The sequence below is a fragment of the Engraulis encrasicolus genome, chromosome 7 (genome assembly GCF_034702125.1).
Source record: "Engraulis encrasicolus isolate BLACKSEA-1 chromosome 7, IST_EnEncr_1.0, whole genome shotgun sequence".
In the NCBI taxonomy this organism is placed as follows: Eukaryota; Metazoa; Chordata; class Actinopteri; order Clupeiformes; family Engraulidae; genus Engraulis; species Engraulis encrasicolus.
In genome coordinates this window covers 49,594,600-49,618,807 of record NC_085863.1, presented here as the reverse complement: position 1 = coordinate 49,618,807, position 24,208 = coordinate 49,594,600, and the positions used below count along the sequence as shown (strand labels likewise).

Below are 24,208 nucleotides of genomic sequence, written 5' to 3'. Positions count from 1 at the left end.
CACCATCAGACTCTCTCTCCACTAAAAGTGTATGAAATATGCCTGCAAAACTCACCAAGGCTAACATTATATGTGCTGGTTATCATTTTTCCAAAAGAGGAAAAGACACTCCACTGTGTCCACAAAACTGGTTCAGTAGCTATGTGGGATCTGAAAGGGGGAATTGGAAAAAGGGGATATTCTTTTTATAAAATAAATAAATACAAGTTTGAAAGGCTTATTCAAATCCTTTGCCGTCCTGTAAGGCTGCACAGAACCATCAGGGCAAGTCATGCTGAATGGATACACTTGGCTAGCTGCATGCGTTTGAATTGTTCCATGCCATTTTCTTTGCGTTTTTTCCCCTCTTCTTCCCTCTTCTTCCTATAAGAACGTTCCAAGGCAAGTGCGTGTGCATATATTTTCATTTCCAGGTCTGTTGAAGATCCTGGAAATCCCCCTGGGAGCGCGGCATCTGCTCATCCGGGAGTTCAAGGGGACACCTCATATACTAGGTATGACAGCAAGCCGCATAGCATAGCATAGCATAGCACAGTGGTTCCCAAACTTTTTCTGACCCAAGAATAACCCAAACACGCACGCACGCACACGCACACACACACACACACACACGAACACATCTCACATATTCAAAATGCCAAACATTTTTTGGCCCTTAGTAATGATACATTTGAATGCAAAAATCACAGGTAAGTTTATTTGTTTATGTCATGGTTAAATGCACTTTATGTATTATATGAATGTGTGTATTCAAGGTTTTATGCAACCAAGCCCTTCTGTCCATGACCCGCCCTGTAGTACCTCCATGACCCTGCTAGGGGTCCCGGCCCTCAGTTTGGGAAGCTCTGCTGTAGCTGCAGCCATTTCCAACTATCCATAATACAATATATTATATACGCCCACTCTGAGTCTGAATACATTAGATGCACACAGGCCCCCGCTTATTACACACACGGGCACATGTACAGTATACACACAGACACAGACGCATACAGACACACACGTACGTGCACACACACACACACACACACACACACACACACGCGCGCGCACGCACACACACGCACACACACGCGCACACACACACACACACACACACACACACACACACACACACACACACACACACACAAACACACACACACACACACACACACGGGTGCGCAGTGCACGCACTCACACGGACACACACACACACACACACACACACATACACCCCCCCCACACACACACACACACACACGCGGGTGCGCACACACACACACACACACACACACACACACACACACACACACACACACACACACACACACACACACACACACACACACACACACACGGGTGCGCACGCACACACACACACACACACACACACACACACACACACACACTACAAAGTTTAATTTATTGTCCAGACATTAATAGGATAGTTTACTGGGAATAGTTTCCTACGCAAGTCAAGGCTGATTACTGCAGAGGCTGCAGATACCAGAGACAAGTTGTGCTTGACTGATATGACAGGAAAAGCAATTTATTTCACTTAAACTGCAATAAAAACTATCAACTTTGATACATTCATAAATGACATTGTTGGAGCAACATTTTCTATGAAGCTTTTTTATATGAAGCTACAACCACATTACGGTAATGAAGGGTCATTTTGTTGTCAATATAGGTTGTGTTTATGGAACCTTAAGAATACAAGCGTCATAGAAATTGTAAGATGGCTGCTACACTTGGCCTCATATTTGACACTTCTGCTTTAACCCCTTAATGCACGTCGTACCTCCAGTTTTTATTTATTTATATATTTTTATTTCTCCTTTATTTTACTAGGGTAAAAACACATTGAGGCAGTTGCCTCTTTTTCAAGTGGGCCCTAGCCAAGAGAGCAGCCAAAAACGCTGTGGCACACTGTAATAGTCAGTGAAGAGTTAACTACCATAGTATTACAATACTATGACATAACATAGGGCTTTTAGTAGTGCACTACGACTTGGTTATTGCCATTCTGAACAGCAAATTTATAATGTCATGTCTTAACGGGTTAATGAAGTGTAGCGCTAGCATAATCATTACTGTCCTTTATCCATTTGCAGCTGTAAAGAACCAGGCCACAGGCAAGGTGTTCCTGAATGACGAGGATGACTTCCCCGAGAGCCGGAGTGTAATTGAGCAAGGCGTGGAGTGGGAGTACCAGAACCACGATGACATGGAGTCCGTGCAGACCACTGGGCCCCTCAAATACTCTGTCCTTATCATGGTACGTACGCCTGATGTAATGGATGCCAGCTAGCATCCTACCGTAAATGATAGCGAAATGTCACATGATTGTTTAAAGGGACACTGTGTGAGATTTTTAGTTGTTTATTTCCAGAATTCATGCTGCCCATTCACTAATGTTAACTTTTTCATGAATACTTACCACCAGCATCAAATTCTAAGTATTCATTATGACTGGAAAAATTGCACTTTTCATACATGGAAAGGGGGATCTTCTCCGGTTTTCTATGAGGTCTCGAGTTTGAGACTGGGTCTGGACTGCATTGGAATAAACTTTTTAAAACTTTGCAATTCTCCCTGTTCCCTGGTGGTAGCCTCATAATAAGAACTGTTCTGCCAGTGGAATGTTAGAGGAGTTGTTGAAAATGCTACACTACCATAGCACAAAAATACAATGTGTAACACAGAACCTTTTAGTAATAGGCATACCTTACAACTTGGTCATTACCATTCTTGTAACAGCACATTAATGACAGGGGCCAGGTCTTGAACGAATCAATTTGTGTAAATAGAATCAGACTTTGGTAAGCATTGAGGGGAAGGATTGGATTAAAATGTCACATTTAGATGGGAATTGTTGGAATGGGAATGGGTCATATTAGAGTAGAGTCACTCTAAGAGCCCCGCAGTGGCCTTTTAAGAGCCACCAGGGGCGTTTAAAGGAATATGTGAATAGTTTTATGAATATGACAGGGTTGGAGTTAGATGTAGGATCGCCAAATTGTATTCCACGGACTGTATTTTAGAAAAGCAGAAAAGCCATGACCTCACTTTGACAGATGGGGGTAAATTCAAGGCTCTGAGTGCAGCCATCTTTCCCTGTTCCGTGTAGAAATGTCATTGTAAATTACTTGAGGATTAAAGTAATGGATTTACGTTGTCATGGTTATCGTGGAGAGGAAAACACCAAAAACAGACCAAACCATTTTCTGAAAGAATGTCTAAATGTGTTTGTTTTTCTTGTGAAGATTGATTTTGACACGGGAGTGTATGGAAAGTAGTAATGGACGTGTGAGGTATTGAAATGCCAGGTCAATCATATTTGGGCTTCATTGGAATGTTAGCTCTTGGATTAGTCACGTTCACCTGCAGCGCTTGTCCTGCATAACTGCCAAAACAAATGGAACTGACTGGAAAGTGAGTGGAACTCATGAAAGCACGAGATGCGATGTCTCATATGCATGTGTTTACTTGCCCTAGTACAAACTTGTGTGTGTCTTTCAGAAGCAAACCACTACCTACTCTACACATGCACATAACGTTTTAGAATAAGAATCTAGTACTTTTCTAAAGAAAAACGTTTTTGAAATGTCATTTTGTTTGTATAAGCATAATTCAGGTATAGAATATAAATAGGATATGTCCTTACAGACATCGGAAGCAATGAAGAATTGAAAAATGAACCATTGTTTGACTCCTCAGGTTCGATCGTATGGTGACTCCAAAGTCACGCTCTCATATAAGTACATCCTGCACGAGGGACTCCAGTCGTCCATAGAGAATAACCTTCTGCTGGAGGACCTTGCCTACTTTGAATGGGCATTACGGAAGTGGTCCCACTGCTCCAAGCCATGCGGAGGAGGTAGGCCAAAGTTTATCTCTTTCTCTCTCTCTCTCTCTCTCTCTCTCTCTCTCTCTCTCTCTCTCTCTCTCTCTCTCTCTCTCTCTCTCTCTGTATGTCTGTCAGTGTCTCTTCCACACAGCATAAATGGGAAAACAATAGGCTTTTAATTGTAATGTGCATGTACAGTAAAAGCATAGGAAATTCCAGTATTCTACCCAAAGTGAAAGTACTAAAACAGTCTGCACATAACACTCCGTAAATAAATGAAAATGAGTTAAAGGACTTACAATAGAGTAAGCAGGTCTATATCTCTAATGCGCACATTCCTCTACAAGTCATTTAACCCCTTAAGACACGGCATTATAAATGAGCTGTTACCAGAATGGCAGTGACCAAGTCGTACTGTATTACTAAAGGTCTCGTGCACTGTCATAGTGGTGTAGTACTATAGTAGTTAACTTTCATTTCTATTACAGCGTGCCACAGGAGGTACGGCGTGCATTAAGGGGCTACACCCCATTCTCAGAGGCAATACATGTACAGTGGCACTCCTCTGCAGATCGATTGGTTGCCATAGCTAAAGGTGAGAGTGGGTGACCTCACCTGGAACCCCTGTGCAGGCTGTGATAAGGTGGGATGGGATGGGATGGGATGGAATGGGATGGTTGTTATCAGAGGTCACCGTGTCCTCCCCCGGGCTCCGCAGTGATAACTCTCCACAACAAACCCCATATCTGGCAAAGAGAGTCAGCGAGAGCGAACAAGAGAGTAATGAGAGCATGTGATTAATGAACACTACCACCGCTGATGCCGGGAGGACCCAACCTGCACTGAATACCCTTCTCCTCATCTCTTTGTGTCTTTGTCCGCGTTGGCTGTGAGTGCAGCAAAAATACCAGTGTTAATAACAGGTATAACTCTCAGACTTGAAATTAATCAGATGTTTCAGAATGGTCCCACTCAAAAATAGTGTTCATTTTACTTTTGATTTGGCCAATGTGACAGAGTTCAGAGTTAATTCTCCTCAATATTGTGTGAATGAAGAGCTGCAGAGTTGCAATTACAATAGCCACCTTTAGAATTTTCCACAGACTTTTTGACTCGGCTGCCACTGAGAGTCATTTGACTCTCCACAGTGTTGGGAATACTCTGTCTGTATCAGTTTACTATTGATTTTTTTTTTCATTGTGTGCAGGTAAGCAGTACACCCGTTTCGGCTGCAGGAGGAAGGCGGATGGCAAGATGGTGCACCGCACGTACTGCTCCAACATCCCCAAGCCCCGCGCCATCGGGAGGGCCTGCAACGTAAAGGAATGCTCCCAGCCAATGTATGGAATACCAAGCACGTTCTGCAGCACATTTCTCATGTGATTGAATCTGTTATTACCATGAAACATACGAAGAGCTTTGTACATGTATACATTTTGGAACATTTTGGAAAATTGACATTTTGTATTGGACATTGCATTTGCATTGCATTGCAAAATGCATTTGAAAAGTATGTTCTCAAAATAGTTGATTAGCAAGAATTCACACAGAAATGACAGGAAGTCTGAACAATCATATCCAATAATGATGCACAAAAGTAAAAAATGGCGCTATCATTTTGCACGGAAACTCCTCATATGTGCTACCATGAAAACACCAGCACAGGTTTACTCCTCCTCAAACAAAGTTGTGATGTTTTAAATTAAGCCCAACTTTATTTTTTACTACAATGAAATGTACTTTAAAGGAGCAATGAGTACGGGTTTTTGTTGGAGAGGGGAGTATTCTTTTTCAGATAGGACAGTGGAGGAGAGACAAGAAGCGAAGTGGGAGAGAGAGACGGACCGGGAAATGGCTTGGGCCGGGAATAGAACCCCGGCCGCCAGCATAGCAGTTCAGTGCCCAGCCGTTAGATCCACGGCTGGGCCACAATGAGTAGTTTTTAAGCTTCAGTTAATGTTTCAAAAAATTATCAAGGGAGTACCCTACCTGCATTGTTCTCTATGAGAGAAAATTTCACTTTCAACTTGTTGAGTGGCCAGAGGTAAAAGCTATATGCTTAGTGCTGCTTTACGATCCAAGTAAAAGTATTTAATTGCGTTCATCTCTCCCCCACTACCCAGGATCCCATATCTCGAAAGCATCGTTGCTAACCAGTTAGAAACTGACTAGGTTTCCAATGGGAAATTGTATTACAACCAAGTAAGTTGCTAACCTAGTTAGCAATGATGTTGTCGAGAAACGCACCCCTGCTCGCAGACGCGCTAGTGGTCCAACTATGTCAATGCTGAGAATTTCCATTATGTTTAACTAATTTAAGAGGTAGTTGATAAATAATGAGTATTAAGTTGTAGAAATAGTGCCATAGAAAACATTTTTGTGTGAAAAAAAGACTGTAATAGAGGCTTTTCATGAAGTAACATTATCCAATTAAAACTGCTGAACTGTGTGTACCTCTTTCCCCCCCCTGCTACCCAGCTGGGAGTCTGGCGAGTGGGAGGAGTGTAGCCACTCTTGCGGTAAGACGGGCTACCAGGTGCGCAGCGTGCGCTGTGTGCAGCCGCAGTCGGACGGCACGCGCCGCTTCATCCACAGCAAGTTCTGCAACGACGACCGACCCGAGAGCAGACAGCCCTGCAACCGGCAGCTCTGCCCGGCTCTGTGGAGGGCTGGACCCTGGTCAATAGTGAGTACACTTGAGTGTGTTGTGTGTGTGTGTGTGTCTGTCTGTCTGTCTGTCTGTCTGTCTGTCTGTCTGTCTGTCTGTCTGTGTGTGTGTGTGTGTCTGTCTGTGTGTGTGTGTCTGTCTGTGTCTGTGTGTGTCTTTATTGTGTGTGTGTGTGTGTGTGTGTGTGTGTGTGTGTGTGTGTGTGTGTGTGTGAGTGAGTGAGTGAGTGAGTGAGCAGACAGCCCTGCAAACGACAACTCTACCCTGCACTGTGAAGGGCTGGACTCTGGTCACTGTTGCATACACACTGTGTACACATGATCTCTGTTGCATGTGGTGGTGTGTGTGTGTGTGTGTGTGTGTGTGTGTGTGTGTGTGTGTGTGTGTGTGTGTGTGTGTGTGTGTGTGTGTGTGTGTGTGTGTGTGTGTGTGTGTGTGTGTGTGTGTGTGTGTGTGTGTGTGTGTGCACGTGTGTGCACGTGTGTACATGTATGTGTGTGCATGTGGTTTTGTGTGTGTGCGTGTATGTACATGGGTGCAAGTGTGTGTGTGTGTGAGAGTATTAGTATCATGTGTATGCATGCATTGTAAATAAAGTGACTGCAAGCTCCTGCAGCTCAGCTGGCTTATGTTATCTTGGGGGTTTGATGTGGCAACGTGTGCTTCGCTACAGCCCAACAGCCTTCAGTACATCCAAGGACTACAGCCTACACACTATGCCCATGAGATGTTAGACCTACCATGCATGGATAACATATCGCTGTGTGTGTGTGTGTGTGTGTTAGAGTGCGTGCGTGTGAGAGAGCGAGAGAAAGAGATAGAAAGGATAGACAGAGAGAGAGAGAGACGTTTCCATTCTCAATCTCTTTTTCTCTCTCAAAGTTGGTGGGATTGTTTAGGTTAAATTGAATGGATGTAGGAGGAATGTTTACACATTCCAAGTATCCAGCTGGTGTAGAAACAATCTTAATACAAAGATGTTTTTGTGTGTGTGCGCGCTTGTGTGCATGTGTGTGTTTGTGCGTGCGCATGCAAGCGTGTATGTGTGTGTGTTTGTGTGCCCTATTAATGTTGTGTGCCATTCAAGATTACCAGCTTCTTCTTCTTGAAAAATCTGACGTGTGATTGTGTGTGTGTGCTTTCAGTGTTCGGTAACGTGTGGAAATGGGACGCAGGAGAGGCAGGTCCAGTGTAATTCAGGCGACAGTGCCGAGGGACAGTGCCTGGACCGCAAACCAGACACCATCAGGCCTTGTCATCCCATTCCTTGCCCCAGTAAGTTGCCAGTCCAAAATAAGTGTCGACCCCATTCATGACAGCCCTGTGTGTCTGCTAAGCTGTATTTCTTCAGTCTGTTAAGGGACAGAAAGGAGGATTTTCAGGTGAAATAATCACCTTCACGATTCAGCCAAAAACTTTCAAACTGTGAGTGGAGGAAAATAACGATTTTTATGTTTGAAAATGCAGAGGGTGACTTGAAAGCACATTGAGCTGCATAAGATACGTATGCTGCGCTATGCAATAGTTATTGTTGTTACACAGATACAGTGCATTGCCGCACACTGCAACCATATGATGGCAAAATCACCTCACACTTTTAGCTATAAATGAGTCCTAATTGTTTTTCTTTAGTCAGAATTTGATAGTGCAGTGATACTTACAGATTGATCCAATTTAGTTTTTGGCCATATTTGAATTGACTGTCCTACTTTATGAAATGTGCTACATTTTTCTAAGCAACATAAAGAAATGCTTTAAAATGTCAAAACATTTAGTTGTATATGTTTACTCAGTAGGTTTAAATTCAAAGTAAACATAAACACTCGTACTTGTAAACTATCCTGAATTTCCCTCGCTCTTCCTCTCTTTCTCAGACCACACAAGAAACTACATCACCCAGTGGCTGTCCAGGCCGGACCCCAAGGTCTCTTCGCCGCGGAGCTCCTCAAGTAAATGCCTCCTCGCCAACGGCCAGTGCCCCGTGCAGAGTGACCCCCTGCTGGCCTGGGCCCTGCCTCTTGCCCTGTCCCTGTCCTTCAGCCTGCAGTGCTCTCTGCCCTCTCTACTAACACCTTGACCTCCTCCTCCTGCTCCTTCTTCTTCTTTTTCCAACTCCTTGTTTTTCAACCTGACCTCCATCTGGAGTTTTGAACCTCCCTCTAACGCTCCTCTGGGTATTTGTGGAGTGTTGTTGGCCTACTTCCTGGCTCTACTGCTCCTCATCCTGTTGCTGCTGCTGTTGGTGGAGCTCCCTTTGCTGACCCCTAGTGGCCAGTAATAAGAAGGCTGCATCCGTGCTGCTGTGTCAGATGGTTTAGTGTAGCCTGTTTTTCGGGGAAGGTACTGTAGTACAGTAGGTCATCAGGGAAGGTGTGGCGACAGCCTGGAAGCTGATGGTGGTGATTGGGATAATGGAAGCCCACAGTGAGATACTGTACAGCTGGAACAAGGTGTGTGTGTGTGTGTCTTTTGACATACTATGCATTGGGCACTCACAACTGTGAAGGAGAAGAACGATTGTTGAAAAGAAGGCAACAACAACAACAACATAAAAACATACTGACAATGTGTTGGTGTTCATTCACACTTAATCTATGAACATTATCTTGATGCAGTTTCTGAATGGGACAAAATGGACAAACTGATTTGTGAGAGACATTCTATTGTAGTGTCAAGACTGCTTATATTTTTGGAAGGAATGTATTTGAACTCTGAGGCAAACGACTGTCGTGTATGTGGATTCGAAGGGTATGTGAAATCTGTTCTGAAGACTAACCGAAGTGTTTTTGATGACTAACCGTATTAGTGTGGAGCAACCTCAAGCACACTAACGTGCATTTGAAGAAGAACAGACAGAAGCCTTCTATTGCCATATCTACTTTACAACCAAGCCACATGTTAAGCTGTCTCTCTGTTCATAGCAGCCTTTCTTTAGAAACTTTTACGCAATTTAATTACGACTGGGCTAGCCGTGTACTTTAATGAGCTATTCTTTGCCTTACTTTGGAAAGATGAGCCAGATATATTGAAAAAAAATGTTTGCCATCCCTTCAAGGTTACTTTCCCCTTATATGTGGAAAGTACAGGCAGCTACATAAACGTCTGGAGGAGTCTGTTTACAGCTAATGCTTTTTGCAGGTATCTGGACACTACTGTTTTTTGTCTGTATTACCATTGCTCTGTAAACTCAGAAGGACTTTCATCATTTTCATTCATGACAGAGAAAAATTACACGAATGTATCGACTAGATCAAATCAAATGTTAGCTGTAATTATCTAAATGTCAGTGTCTCTCGAAGATTCTGCTGTGATATCGATGCGGAGATAGTCTATATTCTAAATATTTTGTTGAGCTATGTTTGGATGGACTTCAAGCCTGCCAGTTTAACTTGGAAAGAAACACTGGCATGAAAATGGATGATAGACATTTGCTTATTAATATATATTCAAGAGCACCATTGTAATTTTGCTGTCAAAATGATTTACTGTACGTAATCGTTTAAAAAAGTATTACAACTTGATGTGGTCATGATGTTTATGTCAAGGTTACTAGGTCAGTGTGGTTAGTGTCATAACTCAACATCGCTCCACATTGTGATCACATATATTTTTGTATCACATTTTCTATAGATCTGGCGAATGACACATTGACATGTCAGCAAATAAAATGAACATATTAAGAATCCCTATTGCCGCCCAAAATGGCTTTCAGTTTCTCAACTCTGGCCAGGAAAGGGTTAATCTCAGCTCTCTTCTTCTCTGCTTAAACGTCCACATACTTTCCCTAGAAAGTCATGTGCGCTGTGGCACAAGAAAATTTGCAGTGGCTCCGTCAGATTTGACAGTCTAGCCACAGAAGTTAAGTTTGAGCTGTCTGAACAATTAACCTCCCAGCAGCATAATTATTCAGCTACCCAGTTAGAGATGTGATTGCTGAGGCTTTAATCCAGCTCACAGTAAACGTGACAGTGTTAATTCAACATTAGGGAGTTGAAATTAACTCCCTTAGTAGTTGCTGCTACTCTCTAAGTATTGAATTAACACGGCAAAGTTTCCTGTACAGAGCTGCTTGATCCCATACACAGAAGCAAAACCACATCCTGCATACAGCGTTGAGGTTTGCACTCGCGCCTGTCTGTTGTTTTTTTCCCTCCAATTTAAGTGGTTCAGCAGATGGTCATTGGAGTGGATGCTGTCTTCTGATACAGGCATTGCAGTTGCAGCAGAGTGATGTGGAAAAAGACATAATATTAATTACACTGTTAGTCAGTCTGTTGAAGTTTTTTTATTTTTCTTTATACATTGGGGATCAGTTCAGGGCTTTTATGATGTGTTTGTTCTGATGTGCCACGCATTGCCCATCTCATGAGTATTTCATTTGCTGCAGCAACATTATTTTGTGGTTGCCATGGTCTTTAACCCTGAATGGATTTCAGAGATTTATGGAATAAAGAACAAGAGAAATATAACACGTGAATAAACTTCACTGGTTTGTTCTTCTTGTTTTATCGTCAAGCATCTTCCATTCAATGCATTTGAATGAGGGAAAGTGCCATCTGATGACATTCCTGCTTCACTTCCAGTCAAGTTCCTCCCACCTGAGTGGAGAGATTCCCTAAAGTTGCACAGTTGCTCCTGAGAGGCGCGGAAGAGCTGTCATTGCTGAACTTGTCCCACAACTGTGGGGTGCACTCCCACAACAGCCAAAAAAAGTCTAAAGAGTCATCTCGCTTTCTTCTGTTCTCGTCTCCTCAGCTCCTCTACACCTCTGCCCTACTGAATTTTTCAGTTTTCTCTGTGTCTCTTGAGCTTCTGTTTGTGTTTTAACTTCTAACTGGCAATGAATGAAATCAAGAAAATACTAATGATGATTATGATCATGAGTTATCCGTTGTTGCCATATTTCTTCTTGTCTTTTTCTCCTCCTCACATCTAAGTCTGCTTTCAATATCAGTTGACCTACTATTGTATTTCATCTAGTGTCTCATTGCTAATTGGTTTCAAAACTTGTGAGTTTGCTTCAATAACTTGTAAATATAATTTCATAGTAATTCTATAAGTATAATACACCTGTTGGCCACCGTACGTCTCTGACCCTTGCCAATTTGTGTTTCAGGGAAAACCTGTAAGACGGACAAATCTTTCTTCTGCAAGATGGAAATGTTGAGCAAGTACTGCTCCAACGAGGTTTACAAGCAGATGTGTTGCAAGTCCTGCAACGAAGGGAACTACACTGCCACCAACTGGAGTCACACCGCCACTACAGCTAAAACTACCACAACCACGACCACTACAACTACTAGGCCCACAACCACACAAATTGACTACGGTATCTCCACATCCCCACCCTATTATTATTACGACCCTACAGAAGACTACTTCCCTTTTAACCCCATAACCAGCGTGCATAAGACAACAGAGAGGATAACTGAGAGCACCACTGACCTCTGGAGCATGGAAGAAGACACGACGCCAGACCCGACTACGACCGCCTTTGAGGAAACTACATATCCCATCTACTCTGAGACAGAAGAGGATTACATTGACACCACCACCACCACCACCACCACCACCACCTTAGCTCCCACCACCACCTTAGCTCCCACCACCACTTCAATGCCAAGGACGACTCCCCCACCCCCCACCACTGTAGCCACCACGTCCTGGCTTGATGTAGTCAAGTCCTGGAGTCCCACCACGGCCCGTGTCAGACCCAAGCCCAGAGGGGACACAGTCGTGGTCCCTCGCAGAAAGACCACCATACCCAGAGGTGACACAATTGTGGTCCCTCGCAAAAGGACCACAACGCCTAAAGGAGACACGATTGTGGTCCCTCGCAGAAGGACCACAACGCCAAGAGTGACCATCACCCATTTGCCCAGCACCCCTATGCCTCCCAAGACCGGGGACAGGAGGGACAACAAAAATGTGACATACAAGATCATAGATGTGGACAACGAGGTGTCGCCAAACGTTTTTCTTCTCAGGAAAAGGCTTCAGGACAGAACGCAGAACAAACGCATTCAGGAGCTCTTGGCAGAGAAAAGGAGACAAGACTTGTTCAAGCGACTCAGGAGGAGGCCACCAGTGCAATAGTAGATGTGTGTGGTATTTTATCTTTCAGAGACTTGTTTATGTTTTTTCTTCTTCCTCTAAAACTCTTTGTCTTCATGTCATGATTGCGTTTCAGATCTTTGTATCTGTCCACTTCGTGGTCACTGTTGTTTGTTAGCCAGCTACCAGGCCAGATGGATTCAATGACTGCAGTTACTGCAGAATGTTTGAGGTGAACAACCTTCACACCAGTTGGTAATATGTTCACATTAAAGTAGCACTAAGTAGTTTTTTATCTTCAAAACTTGAAAATGGATCAAGGTCACTTCTCATTTCAATTTGCCACCCTCTCCATGTGCAATCACCACACTAAGAAATTTGGAAGAATTGGAACGTCTCTCTGTAGCTCTCTCTGGAAGGCAGTTCCGTTTCCAACCTGTAGAGGGACCGAAGGCAGAAACTAGCTAGTGTTGCTTTAACATGTACTGGTTAGCATTGTTTGAAGGGTAAAGCCAGCTTGCGATATTTGCACTTTTTAAAACCTTAATTTAACGGTTTGCAAATAAACACTTAAGTTCTGGAAGAGCAAGAACAAAGATTGCACATTATACCTAACTACTCGTTTTGAATGTCCATTTTGTCAGCACTATACAGTCTTAGTAAACACTCGGTCAACACAGAGTACTTATAATTCAGATAGTTGAAACCCCAAATACAGGCACTCTAATCCCATCCCAGAGACTTAAACATGGATATACTTAAACATGGAATATACCATAGATTTCTTAAACATGGATATATACCATAGATTACAATCAAAGCTGTTCATATGTGTGTAGATGACGGATAGGCAGCAAAAAACATTTTTTTCACAAAACATTGTATATGAGGGAAAAAAGTATATGTCTACGTAGTGCAGCAATTAATCTTTCAAAAAATCCAAGTGGTCACAATGTTGGTCTGTTCATTGATTATTTATTTACGTTGATAAAGCAATTTGCTGAAAATATGTCCTTTGGTGTGACGTTAAGAAATAAATATATTCAGTAATGTAGAAATGGCTTGATGGAGTTTTATGAACATTGTTACACTCTTCATATTTATTGCAATTTTTTAAAGTCTTAATTTAATGAGAAATTACCATTTAAGTATTTTTCTTCCCATTAGATGTGAGATTATTAGAAACCTTCGAGGAAAAACAGGGATATCTTTCTTTTAAATGTTCAAAATTGTCCGAATTTATACTAACTTTTCAGGGACGATAATTTGTTCTTCCCTAATGCAATATTCAGTGTTTATCAAACATATTGTTTAGCTCAAACAAATATTTGAGCGTTTAAAACATGTCACACCGTAGGACATTCATGTCACGCTAAAGGACAGAAATGCAAAATTGAGCCAGAAACAAATATATCAACATGATTATTTTATCTTTTGATCATAATATAATCTTGTAGTCAATATGGACCTACACTTTACACTTTTAAGTCTTTGAATCGTCGATTATCAGCCTATTGTAACTCTTAATGACAGCCATGCGGTCATTGAATGTAACCTGCAGAGCTCATAAGACTCATACTGAAGGATGACCTTGGCATGACCATCACACTTTTGTAGGTATGCTATGACTGTCACACCACTGAACCTGTAGTGTGTAGTGGCCAGTGCCTGTTTGGTATCTCAAGCTGGACAGCACATTTATGCTGTATATTGAGCTCTCCACAGCATACTTTATTCATCTATACTCCTCTATATACTCTCTCACTGATCTTTCCTTCACTGTTACCGTTATATTTTATGGTTTCAAAGCACCATTAATGACATTTTATATCATTTGACAGTATCTAAAATCAACAGCAAATATTCATCAACAATGCATCAAAGTATAAATTCCAAAGGCCATTAAAGGAATAAGTAATTTGAATACACAATATTTATCTAGTCAAACAACAAAACAAAAAAAATATGTACTACCAGTTGTTTTAAAAGCTATTTCTCAAATATCTAGTCCATTGGTGTGACCTGTTTGTCCTTTGGTGTGATACTCCAAAGTGTCACACCATAGGACTTTTACCATCACACCATAGGACTTTTACCATCACACCATAGGACTTTTGAGCTTTTGAGTTAATTTAAAGCCATGTCGTTGCCAACTGAAATAAAATTTCACCTTTAGTAAGATGCATTTTCATACATCTGCATAAGAAAAAAATATGAAAAATATACACTATTGTCAAAATGTATTTTATGGCTGTCACACCAAAGGACTACAAAACTAATACATCTTGTGGTAGCAAAACATAATTGATTGACTGAAGAACTCTGAGAGAAAAATCTAAAAACCACCCTTGCCATTGGCTTCTTAAGGGTTTAAAGTCACAATTGATGTGCCGCTGGAGCTTCAACAATAGATAATTATCCATAGAATTAACCAAAAAATGATGTCACACCACAGGACATTATTTTCTGCGACAAAGTTTCATATGTCCATACGGTCTCAGAAAAACAGGAAAAAAATTAAGCATCGCCACTTGCTAAAATAGACACCTTGAAAAACATGCCAGGGTTGTTTAGACAAATGACTGAGCTTTGATTATTTATTTAAAAATGTTTTAATATGGAGAACCAGGCTTGCCTCAGTCACACCATAGGACAAATGTGACATTTGACTCAAAATTAAGTATACTTATTTAAGCTCTGGATTTATTACACATTCCTTTTTCACAACAACAACATTAGTTTAATCATTTAAAGCATTGACAATTTTGAAAGCATGAATTTACTTAATTTTAAGAGCCTGCGACAGCAAAATTTACACGTCACGTCATCTACCCATGTATAGATCCTATTGCTCCCTGTGGTTCGTTACACGCACATCTTATTGTGCTGCTGACACTTTTCTGTGCGTCTTGTTGATGATTGTCAATCACCTGTGGTCTTGATGAAAATATTGTTTATGTTGCGAAGATAAATGCTGGTGTTAAACTGTCCCACCAACCCCAAAATGTGGTATGAATAACTCAGTAGGTTACAATGGTTCTCATCATTAGCAAAGAAAAAAAGGAAAGAAAACAAAAGAAAACTGCTACAGCTCGTTGTCATCCTCAGCTTTGTACATAATGGTTTTAGATGTTTATTTTTGATATTTATTGAACTGTCTGTTGCGTATGCCGTCACATAATCATTTGCAGCTTATACCTCAGAGTTTCCATGTTTGCTATGCGTATCCTCAGCGAGACAGCTAGCCAGCCGCCTGCTTGGGTTTGCTTCTACAATATGCAGGTGCAATGCATGCAGCATGGGCTGAAAGCCTCAGCAGAGACATGACTTAACTGACTGACTGACAACAACCCATCACCAGACCTTGTCAAACGTCCTTTGCAGTATTCACACCCTCTCTTACAAAAAGGAAAAGACTTTTATATTAATTTAATAAATTTGCAATTGAAATGACCACAGTCTGTTTTCTTTGCTTTTCTACAATGATTAAATGCTTGATTTCTTCATGACACATTATGATAACAGTCATAACCATCAATAATGTTCCTGACGTGCAAGGCCATTCTTATGATGGTTGCATAACACCCTTATGTAGACCAAGTCAAAGGCAATTACTCTTATTTCTTTTGTATTTGACAGTCTTGTATGGTTGATTATAACAGACTTTTTTTTTTAAAGTATTTTTGGGGCCTTTCAGACCTTATTGTTTTTTTGTGAGACAGGACAGTGGAGGAGAGACAGGAAGTGAGCTGGGAGAGAGAGATGGGGAAGGACCGGCAAAGGACCCGGACCGGGAATCGAACCCGGGTCGGCCGAGTGGTAAACGTGTGCCCTACCATATCAGCCACGGTAGGGCCGATTATAACAGACTTGACGTTGTAGGGGCCAACAAGTTCCATTTAGATCTGGCATAATGCATACAAAGCCACAGGATGGCAGTGTAGAGGCAAACTTTGATGGGATTTGATATTTTCTGGGTCATAGTGCCCTCAGATATACTGTATATTGTTCTGATATTTTTGAACCTTTCAAAAAATAACCTCTTAATGTTGAATATAGAACTTTAATACTATCACCCTCATAATGATGCACCTTTCATAAAGAAATAGGTCAGACAGCACCTGCCTGTAAAAGATGCCACTACTGCCTTTGGACATCATTCTGTGAACATGTTCCTACAAGACCCATCAGTATGTTACTATAGTGTTGAGGAAGCAGTATGGACTTTTATATGTAGATTCAAATGTCAGTGTGCAGATTATTCACAGAACAGTTGGACAGCGTAGTCTTGTCTCGTCTTGTCTTCTTATCTGGTAAAAAATCCTCAGGCAGACAGGAAAACATACAAATGTACACAGTAAAATATCAGCGTAAGATATTACACATGGGCAGCTGTGGTCTAATGATTAAGGAGATGGGCTTGAGATCAGATGGTTGCAGGTTTAAATCCCACCCTTACCAGACCATGTCACACTCCATGACTGAGGTGACCCCACCACCTAACCTCGCACTGCTCCAGGGACTGTGACAAATAGCCTGAAATTAACTTTGAGTTGCTTTGGATAAAAGTGTCAGCTAAGTGTAATGTAATGTCATCACTCTGTGTGTGGTGGGATGTTTACATTCTCTATACGAAAATGTATTATTACTACGACTACTAGGTAATGTTGACTTAAAATATAAGACACTTTGATCCTGCATTCAGATCAAACTTGGATACCCAAAACAGAAAAGTTCTCCAATACAGACACAGGTGTGTTAATATCCAAGCTTGAAAATCATATCTATTTTATTCATTATGACAAATCACTCTGCATTCACAAGAAATATAATTTTCCACCAGAAGTCCTGAGGCACTTCTTGCCTCCATCGCCAACATTTTTCCATTCTGTCTATGGCAGCAGTCTTTGTACAGCTGAGCTGCCCTGTTTACACATGCCCTTGTAATCCCAAAAGCCATGAAGTGCATTGGTAAGTCTCAATATCTCAATATTTCATGCAACTATTTGCAGGCTTGTGTGTGTGTGTGTGCGTGCGTGCGTGCGTGCGCGCATGTGTGTGGGTGTGGGCACGGGTGTGCATGCACGTGTGTGCGTGCGTGCGTGTGTGCATGCGTGCGTGCACACCACGTGCGTTCGTGTGAGTGTGTGAGAGGGCAGAGGAAGCTTTTTCCTGTGTGCTTTCCTGTTACTTTAGCAAGGCCCTGCTCCCATGAATAATGCACCACCATTTTCTTATATGCTATTGATAGAAAGTGTGCACAGTCGAGACATTGCATAGCCCCATAATGCACGTCGTTCCACCAGTGAAACACTGTTGTTATTGAAAAGTTAACTACCTTAGTACTACACTACTATGACATAACACACAACACATAACACATAACACACTTTAGTAATGCACTTCGACTTGGTCTTTGCCATGCTGGTAACAGCAAAATTCATAACTCTGTGTCTTCATGGGTTAAATTGTATGTTACATAACAATATTTTTGCAGACTGCAGACTTTCTACAAATCCCCAGTTTTGTAATAATTTCAAAGCCAATAAGGACTGACATAACACACAGTAAAAAAAAATGCAGAGTTAATTCAACATGTAACAGACCTTAATGCACTCTAACAGATGTTGGATCGCCTCTTTAAGTGTTGAAATTAACACTGCATTTTTTTTACTGTGAAGATTTGGACCATCCAAAGGGTATTCCGTTCTCCGCTGCTAAGCCCCAAAGTTATGTTGTCTTACGCAAGCCATGGCTGTTTCAGAAATCCCTCTGCAGGCACGATTGAATTACACAAGAATCAAAATCAAATTAAAACACTGAATCCATGTCTTTGAGACGAAAACAGTTTATGTGGTTTGATTATCACGGGCATACCTTTGTGATTAAAATAATAAAGATGAGTCTTCACCAAGTTTAATTGGAGAAGAAAATGAAAAGGCATGTCTAAAAAGAAGAGAGCACATACAAAATTACATTTACATCAAACGATGAACACCAATTATGTGGACATCTCTCTCTCTCTCTCTCTCTCTCTCTCTCTCTCTCTCTCTCTCTCTCTCTCTCTCTCTCTCTCTCTCTCTCTCTCTCTCTCTCTCTCTCTCTCTCTCTCTCTCTCTTTCTCTCTCTCTCTGTTTATCTGGTGTCATGTGTGACAGACATTTCATCTGTCATCTGTTTATCCTGACACCAACTTTGCTTTGTTATCCTTTACTATAGGACTTGTAATTAGGGCTTTTAAACTGATAAGCTACTGTATGTTCTGAGGCTAGTATTACTACCAGAGTACCTACAATTACTAGACTACTACTACTGCTGTTGCTGCTGCTAAATACTGCATTTCTGCTGCTAGTTGAATCGATGCATTGATCTTTTTTTCTCTCCCTCTCCCTCATTTCAAATCCAGACTGTACACCAATGATAGTATAGCCTTTCTTCAAGGTCATTGATTGCAGTAGTGCTTATTTTATGTAAGTCATCATTTATGTAGCTTACATTATTTCATCCCATGATGACCAGCGTATAAATTCACATTTACCAGTAGTAGTTTTTTTTTTTTTAAGAGAATACACTGTTATCACATAGGAGTACGGTAAGAGGTTTGCCATTCACTTTTGCTATGTGTCTCCTGTCCATTACTCAATCATTAACTACCCTTGTGCCTAAATGTTCCTTCTGTATTTGTTGTTTGACTGTTTGCAGAGTTGATAAGCGTAAAAGGCTATCCACCGCTCCACTTGATTGGGTTGACCAAACAGAGGTTAATGGAGGAGCCAACCACACTGAGCCTAAATGGTATACTGTGGCAATGAACCATGTGGTGGGTTTGATAGGGCTATATGGTGGCCATTTCCCTCTCCTCTCCTCTCCTCTCCTCTCCTCTCCTCTCCTCTCCTCTCCTCTCCTCTCCTCTCCTCTCCTCTCCTCTCCTCTCCTCTCCTCTCCTCTCTTGTCCTTTTCTTTGTACCTCCTCCTGCTCCTCCTCATAGTCTTCATCAGTCCTCCTCCTCTTCTCCTCTCCTCTTTTCTCTCATCCTTCACACACTACCTCAGAGCACTGCTCCCCTCTCCTTTGCCTTCCTTCCTCTCCTTCCTCTCCTCCTGTGCTATCCTCTCCCTACTCTAATCCATCCATTAGGCAACCCTCTGTTTCTCCACACCAACAGAAAACCATTCGCCGACTGATTGCGCACAGCCACAGGGAATGGAGCTGCTATTTTTAGCCCACTAAGGGAGGGGAGAGAGAGAGAGAGAGAGAGAGAGAGAGAGAGAGAGAGAGAGAGAGAGAGAGAGAGAGAGAGAGAGAGAGAGAGAGAGAGAGAGCAGGTTGTGTTTGAGTAAGGGAGAAAAATAGCAGGGTATGTATGTGTATGAGTGAAGGAGAGAAAAACAGAAAGAGGGATGGGGAGATAGTGAGGGAGGGAAAGAGAGAGAGACAGAGAGAGAGGAGAGAGAGAGAGACAGGAGGAGTACAGAAGAAGAGAGAGAGAGAGAGAGAGAGAGAGAGAGAGAGAGAGAGAGAGAGAGAGAGAGAGAGAGAGAGAGAGAGAGAGATCAACAGCATCACCATAGCGAGGGAGCTGCTGGTGGCAGGCGTGGGGGCTGGAGGCTAGAGTGAAGGACAGAGCAGAGGAGAGGAGAGGAGAAGAGAGCCGAGGAGAAGAGAGGAGCTCAGAAGAGAAGAGAGGAGAGGAGTCTGGTCTGGGGTGGCAGCAGAGGAAGAAGCAGCCGAGGCGGCGGAGTGCTCTCCCTGGCAGCAGACACCCAGCACAGCACAGCACAGCACAGCACAGCACAGCACAGCACAGCACAGCACAGCACAGCAGATCCACAACACAACAAGACAAGACAGGTGGGGCCATCACCATCACCATCACCATCACCATCACATCCTCACACAGGCACGCAGCACACATAGTACCCAAGCAGGCACGCTGCACACAGTAGCCATGCAGACAGTCACACTGTACATGTTGTCGTAGTTAATGCTACACTTGGAGGTGTAGGACTAAATAGGAGAATGTTACATTTGACACTATCAAATGGTGAAGTGACACTGCAAAATGTATTGTGTGAACAGGAGGATGATTTTATATTGGTGATATGAAAAGGGTTTATTTATCAACACCCGTCGGTTGGACCTTACATAATTCAAGACGTGGTTGTTGTACAGTTTGACACCTAATCTACCTGTATGCAGTCAACGTGGATTGTGAGGGTAAAGCATGTTTGCTCGGGTTGCACATATGGTATATGTGGTTAATCATATGTGGAAATGCACACATATGTGCAGCATGAGTGGCGTGCATGATGTTACTCTGCTTTTACACCCCTTGAGTAGTCTAAGTGCATGCATGCTACTTTGCAATATCAGGACAGATTCAGATGTATGGGTTATAGTATGCACACATGCATGTATAGTGTGCCTGTGTTTGCTTTTAAATGCACACAATGTTGACGATAGTCGTGTTAGCTAAAAGTAAATATTTATCTTCTAGAGTGAGCAGTAAGATGGCGAGGGCGAGAGGCAATGTTGTTTACACTGTTCATGAAAAGAGAGAGAGAGAGAGGGAGACAGAGAGAGGGAGAGAGAGAGAGAGAGAGAGAGAGAGAGAGAGAGAGAGAGAGAGAGAGAGAGAGAGAGAGAGAGAGAGAGAGAGAGAGAGAGAGTGTATGCATCGGCAAGTGTGTGTGTGTGAGAGAAAGAGAGGAAGAGAATACATTATGTGTATGTCTGTGTGCATGTGCAAGTGTGAGTGAAAAAGAGAGACGGTGCGTGTGTGTGTGTGTGTTCATGCGTGCATGAGTGTGTGCGTGCATGCTGTGTGTGTGTGTCTGTGTATCTGCGTGTGTGTGTGTACATGTGCGTGTGAGTGTGTGCATGTGTGTGTGTGTGTGTGTGTGTGTGTGTGTGTGTCCGTGCGTGCGTGCATGCATGCATGTGTGTGATGGCATTGTAATCTGAGAAGCCTCGGAGGTGTAATGGGAAAGCAGGTTGCTATGGAGACCAGGCTCGGCCATATTTTCCCCCGTAACCTATTTCTCATATTACCTGCGACGATTGTTTTTGTTCTGCTGTTGTTGCCATTGCTTTGAGTCACATAGCGCTCAGAATGAAAAGACGTCTGACATAGAAAAACAACAAATGTTGAAGCAAAATGTCCAATTTCCATTTTTTTATGGCCAAGCTTTTGGTCGACTGAGCTTCTCACACACCGATTGGTTTTAATAAAAAAAATATGGCGGCCATTTTTAGGCGTCCATGGTGATGATGAGTGACATGAGGGAGCTAAATGGTTTAAGGATGGGGAGACATAATAAACCTGCTTCTGTTTTTGCGTTTACGCTTGAATGTGAATGCTCATGATGTCTGTGTGTGGGTGTGTGTTCTGCTCAATGTGCAGATGGATACATTTGGTTGTGTGTTTGTGCTTGTTGGTGTGTGTATGTGAGTGTATGTGGCTGTGTGTGCAATGCATGCATGCATGAGTTTGCCTGTGTGTGTGTGTGTGTGTGTGTGTGTGTGTGTGTGTGTGTGTGTGTGTGTGTGTGTGTGTGTGTGTGTGTGTGTGTGTGTGTGTGTGTGTGTGTGTGTGTGTGTGTGATTGTGGGTGCATATTCATGTGCGCATGTGTGTGAGAGTGAGTGAGTGTGCATGTAAGTGTGCATGCATCGCGTGCCAGAAGCTTGCATCCGTGCATATTACTAATCCGTCTCACCACTGTCCCCCTTTATTTTAGCAGCCATGCGACCCAGATCTCGGCTTCTGGCGAAGAGGGGCTTGCCCACCATCAGAGAGGGCTATGAGGAGATGGTGCAGGACATGAACCAGGCCAACAGCCAGCACCACACCCTGCCGCCCTGCGCCCAGCCCCAGTCCCTGTCCACCCAGGACTACCTGCTGTCCATCTGCCAGCTGGCCCGGCCCACCTTCCCCTTGCGGGAGCCCGACTGGGACATCCTGTCCATGGCGCCCATGGAGATGTCCAAGCCGTGCCCCAGGTTCCACAGGCACAGAGCGCCGGTGCGACCCGCCTCCCCCATCTCTGCGACCCGCACTCGGAAGGAGGTCAAAGAAGAACCGATGGAGATCCACTCGCAGAGGGAGGCGAAGGGTGACGTGCCGCAGCCCAAAGCGGAGGCACTGGAGGCAAGCGGATGTGGGCCCATTGAGCCAGTCACTGCCATCAGCTCCAACCAAAGCTCAGTCGACATGAGCTCCGACCCCCTGGAGTTCCTCTTCAGCAACAGAGGCTCCGAGTCCCCGCGCAGGCTGGAGGAGAGGGGCAGCCATCCGGTCTGCAGGCCACGTAGCGGAAGCTTCCCCCGGGCTGCTTCTTCTTCTTCATCCTCGGCCTCCGCCTTGCCTGACACCCGCCGCAAGAGCAGCTGCCCCGAGCTGCGTCTGCCCACGCCCATGCCCACCGAATCTACGCCCGACGACAACAACAACAACAGCTGGTCCGCTCCACCCACCACCACACTGACGCAGCGCTCGCCGCTCACCAAAAAGAAGCACGGCACCGACCACCACCGTGGTGGCACAGCGGCCCCCGTAGGTTCCCTGGGTAATAAGCCTCACCACAGCTCCACAGCTCCTGGTGCCCCAGACTCCAGGGGGAAAGGTGGCCGCGCGATGGACAAGAACAACATGGTGTCTCATTGGATCGCCGAGTGCAGGAGCGCGTGGAGGGAGGCCATGATCCACGCCTGCATGCTGCCCGCCCTCGCCGAGAAGTGACGTCAGCACGGAACACAGAGGTGTCAATCCAGCCTCTGAAAATTCAGAAATAAACCCTGCCACGTTTTCCATCTAACACACCAGTCACTGCTGAATAGCTGATCAACATGTCAACCCGGAGTGTTAAATTACAGTTAGCATATTCACCCACAAGTAATTCCACACTTGGAATTTTCAACATTCAGGTTCATCCTACCCTTTAAGTGGTAAATTACAGGTTCATCCTACCCTTTAAGTGGTAAATTAACACTGGTGGGTTGGATTAAATTTGTGGCTGGGATTTTTGAATTTCTGAACCCGGGATTGACTTCTCTGTTGGAGCATAAGCTCAATATGGAGCATCTCTACAGCTGGGCACCGCCACACCAACACTGTGTACACACTGCAAAATGTCTAATGAAGACAAGTAAAGTTGTTTTTACTTTTCTTTGTTACTTCAGGTATTTAGATTTCGCCATCATTCTGAGACTAGATGCCAATGTAACAGTGCCTGTGAATATCATATTATATAGTCTAGAGCTGCCATGCATTTTGCAACACTGTTCTTCTTCAAAAACAATTTGGTATTGTATTTATCGCTTGTTCTAATTGTCCTATGTTTTATATTGTTGGGAATGAAATATAGCTTACATGATATTTAAGAGTACTGAGGATAATTTCAGCTTGTCTCAGGTGAATACAGTGTCTAGGCTGTGTTTTTGAAAGATGCCTTTGCCATGTATTCCACATTCTGCGTTCTCAGATACAGAATAAAATTATATTGTGAAAATGAAGACATGGTTGGTGAGCTGACTTTTATTTCTGATTCATCTTAAGTATATATGCACATCTGTTATCTAAAATATTGCAAACCACAAATATTAAATTGCACTTCGCTGATGTGTTTATCCAAAGCACGTTTCAGTTATTT

At 43.1% G+C, this 24,208-nt stretch overlaps 2 protein-coding genes across 3 annotated transcripts in view; both read left to right on the top strand.

Annotated features, from left to right (window-relative positions):
- adamts2a (ADAM metallopeptidase with thrombospondin type 1 motif, 2a) overlaps positions 1-13,387 on the top strand; it is an 86,471-nt gene extending 73,084 nt beyond the window's left edge. The window contains exons 15-22 of the mRNA XM_063203824.1: positions 414-494; positions 2,100-2,263; positions 3,706-3,865; positions 5,043-5,175; positions 6,314-6,521; positions 7,649-7,778; positions 8,378-8,452; positions 11,620-13,387. Coding sequence (XP_063059894.1) covers positions 414-494; positions 2,100-2,263; positions 3,706-3,865; positions 5,043-5,175; positions 6,314-6,521; positions 7,649-7,778; positions 8,378-8,452; positions 11,620-12,599 — 1,931 coding nt within the window. The 3' untranslated portion in view covers positions 12,600-13,387. The remainder of the gene's footprint in view (positions 1-413; positions 495-2,099; positions 2,264-3,705; positions 3,866-5,042; positions 5,176-6,313; positions 6,522-7,648; positions 7,779-8,377; positions 8,453-11,619) is intronic.
- Positions 13,388-19,918: 6,531 nt separating this feature from the next.
- On the top strand, positions 19,919-24,043 carry si:dkeyp-72g9.4 (serine/arginine repetitive matrix protein 2). Of its 2 annotated transcripts, none has more exons than XM_063202620.1 (2): positions 19,919-20,409; positions 22,301-24,043. In XM_063202620.1, exon 2 carries the CDS (start codon positions 22,303-22,305, stop codon positions 23,296-23,298), a length of 996 nt encoding a protein of 331 aa, XP_063058690.1. In that variant the 5' UTR covers positions 19,919-20,409; positions 22,301-22,302; the 3' UTR covers positions 23,299-24,043. The 2 variants fall into 2 exon arrangements, with proteins under 2 accessions (XP_063058690.1, XP_063058689.1); XM_063202619.1 differs by having other exon boundaries at positions 22,298-24,043.
- The last annotated feature ends 165 nt before the right edge of the window (positions 24,044-24,208 follow it).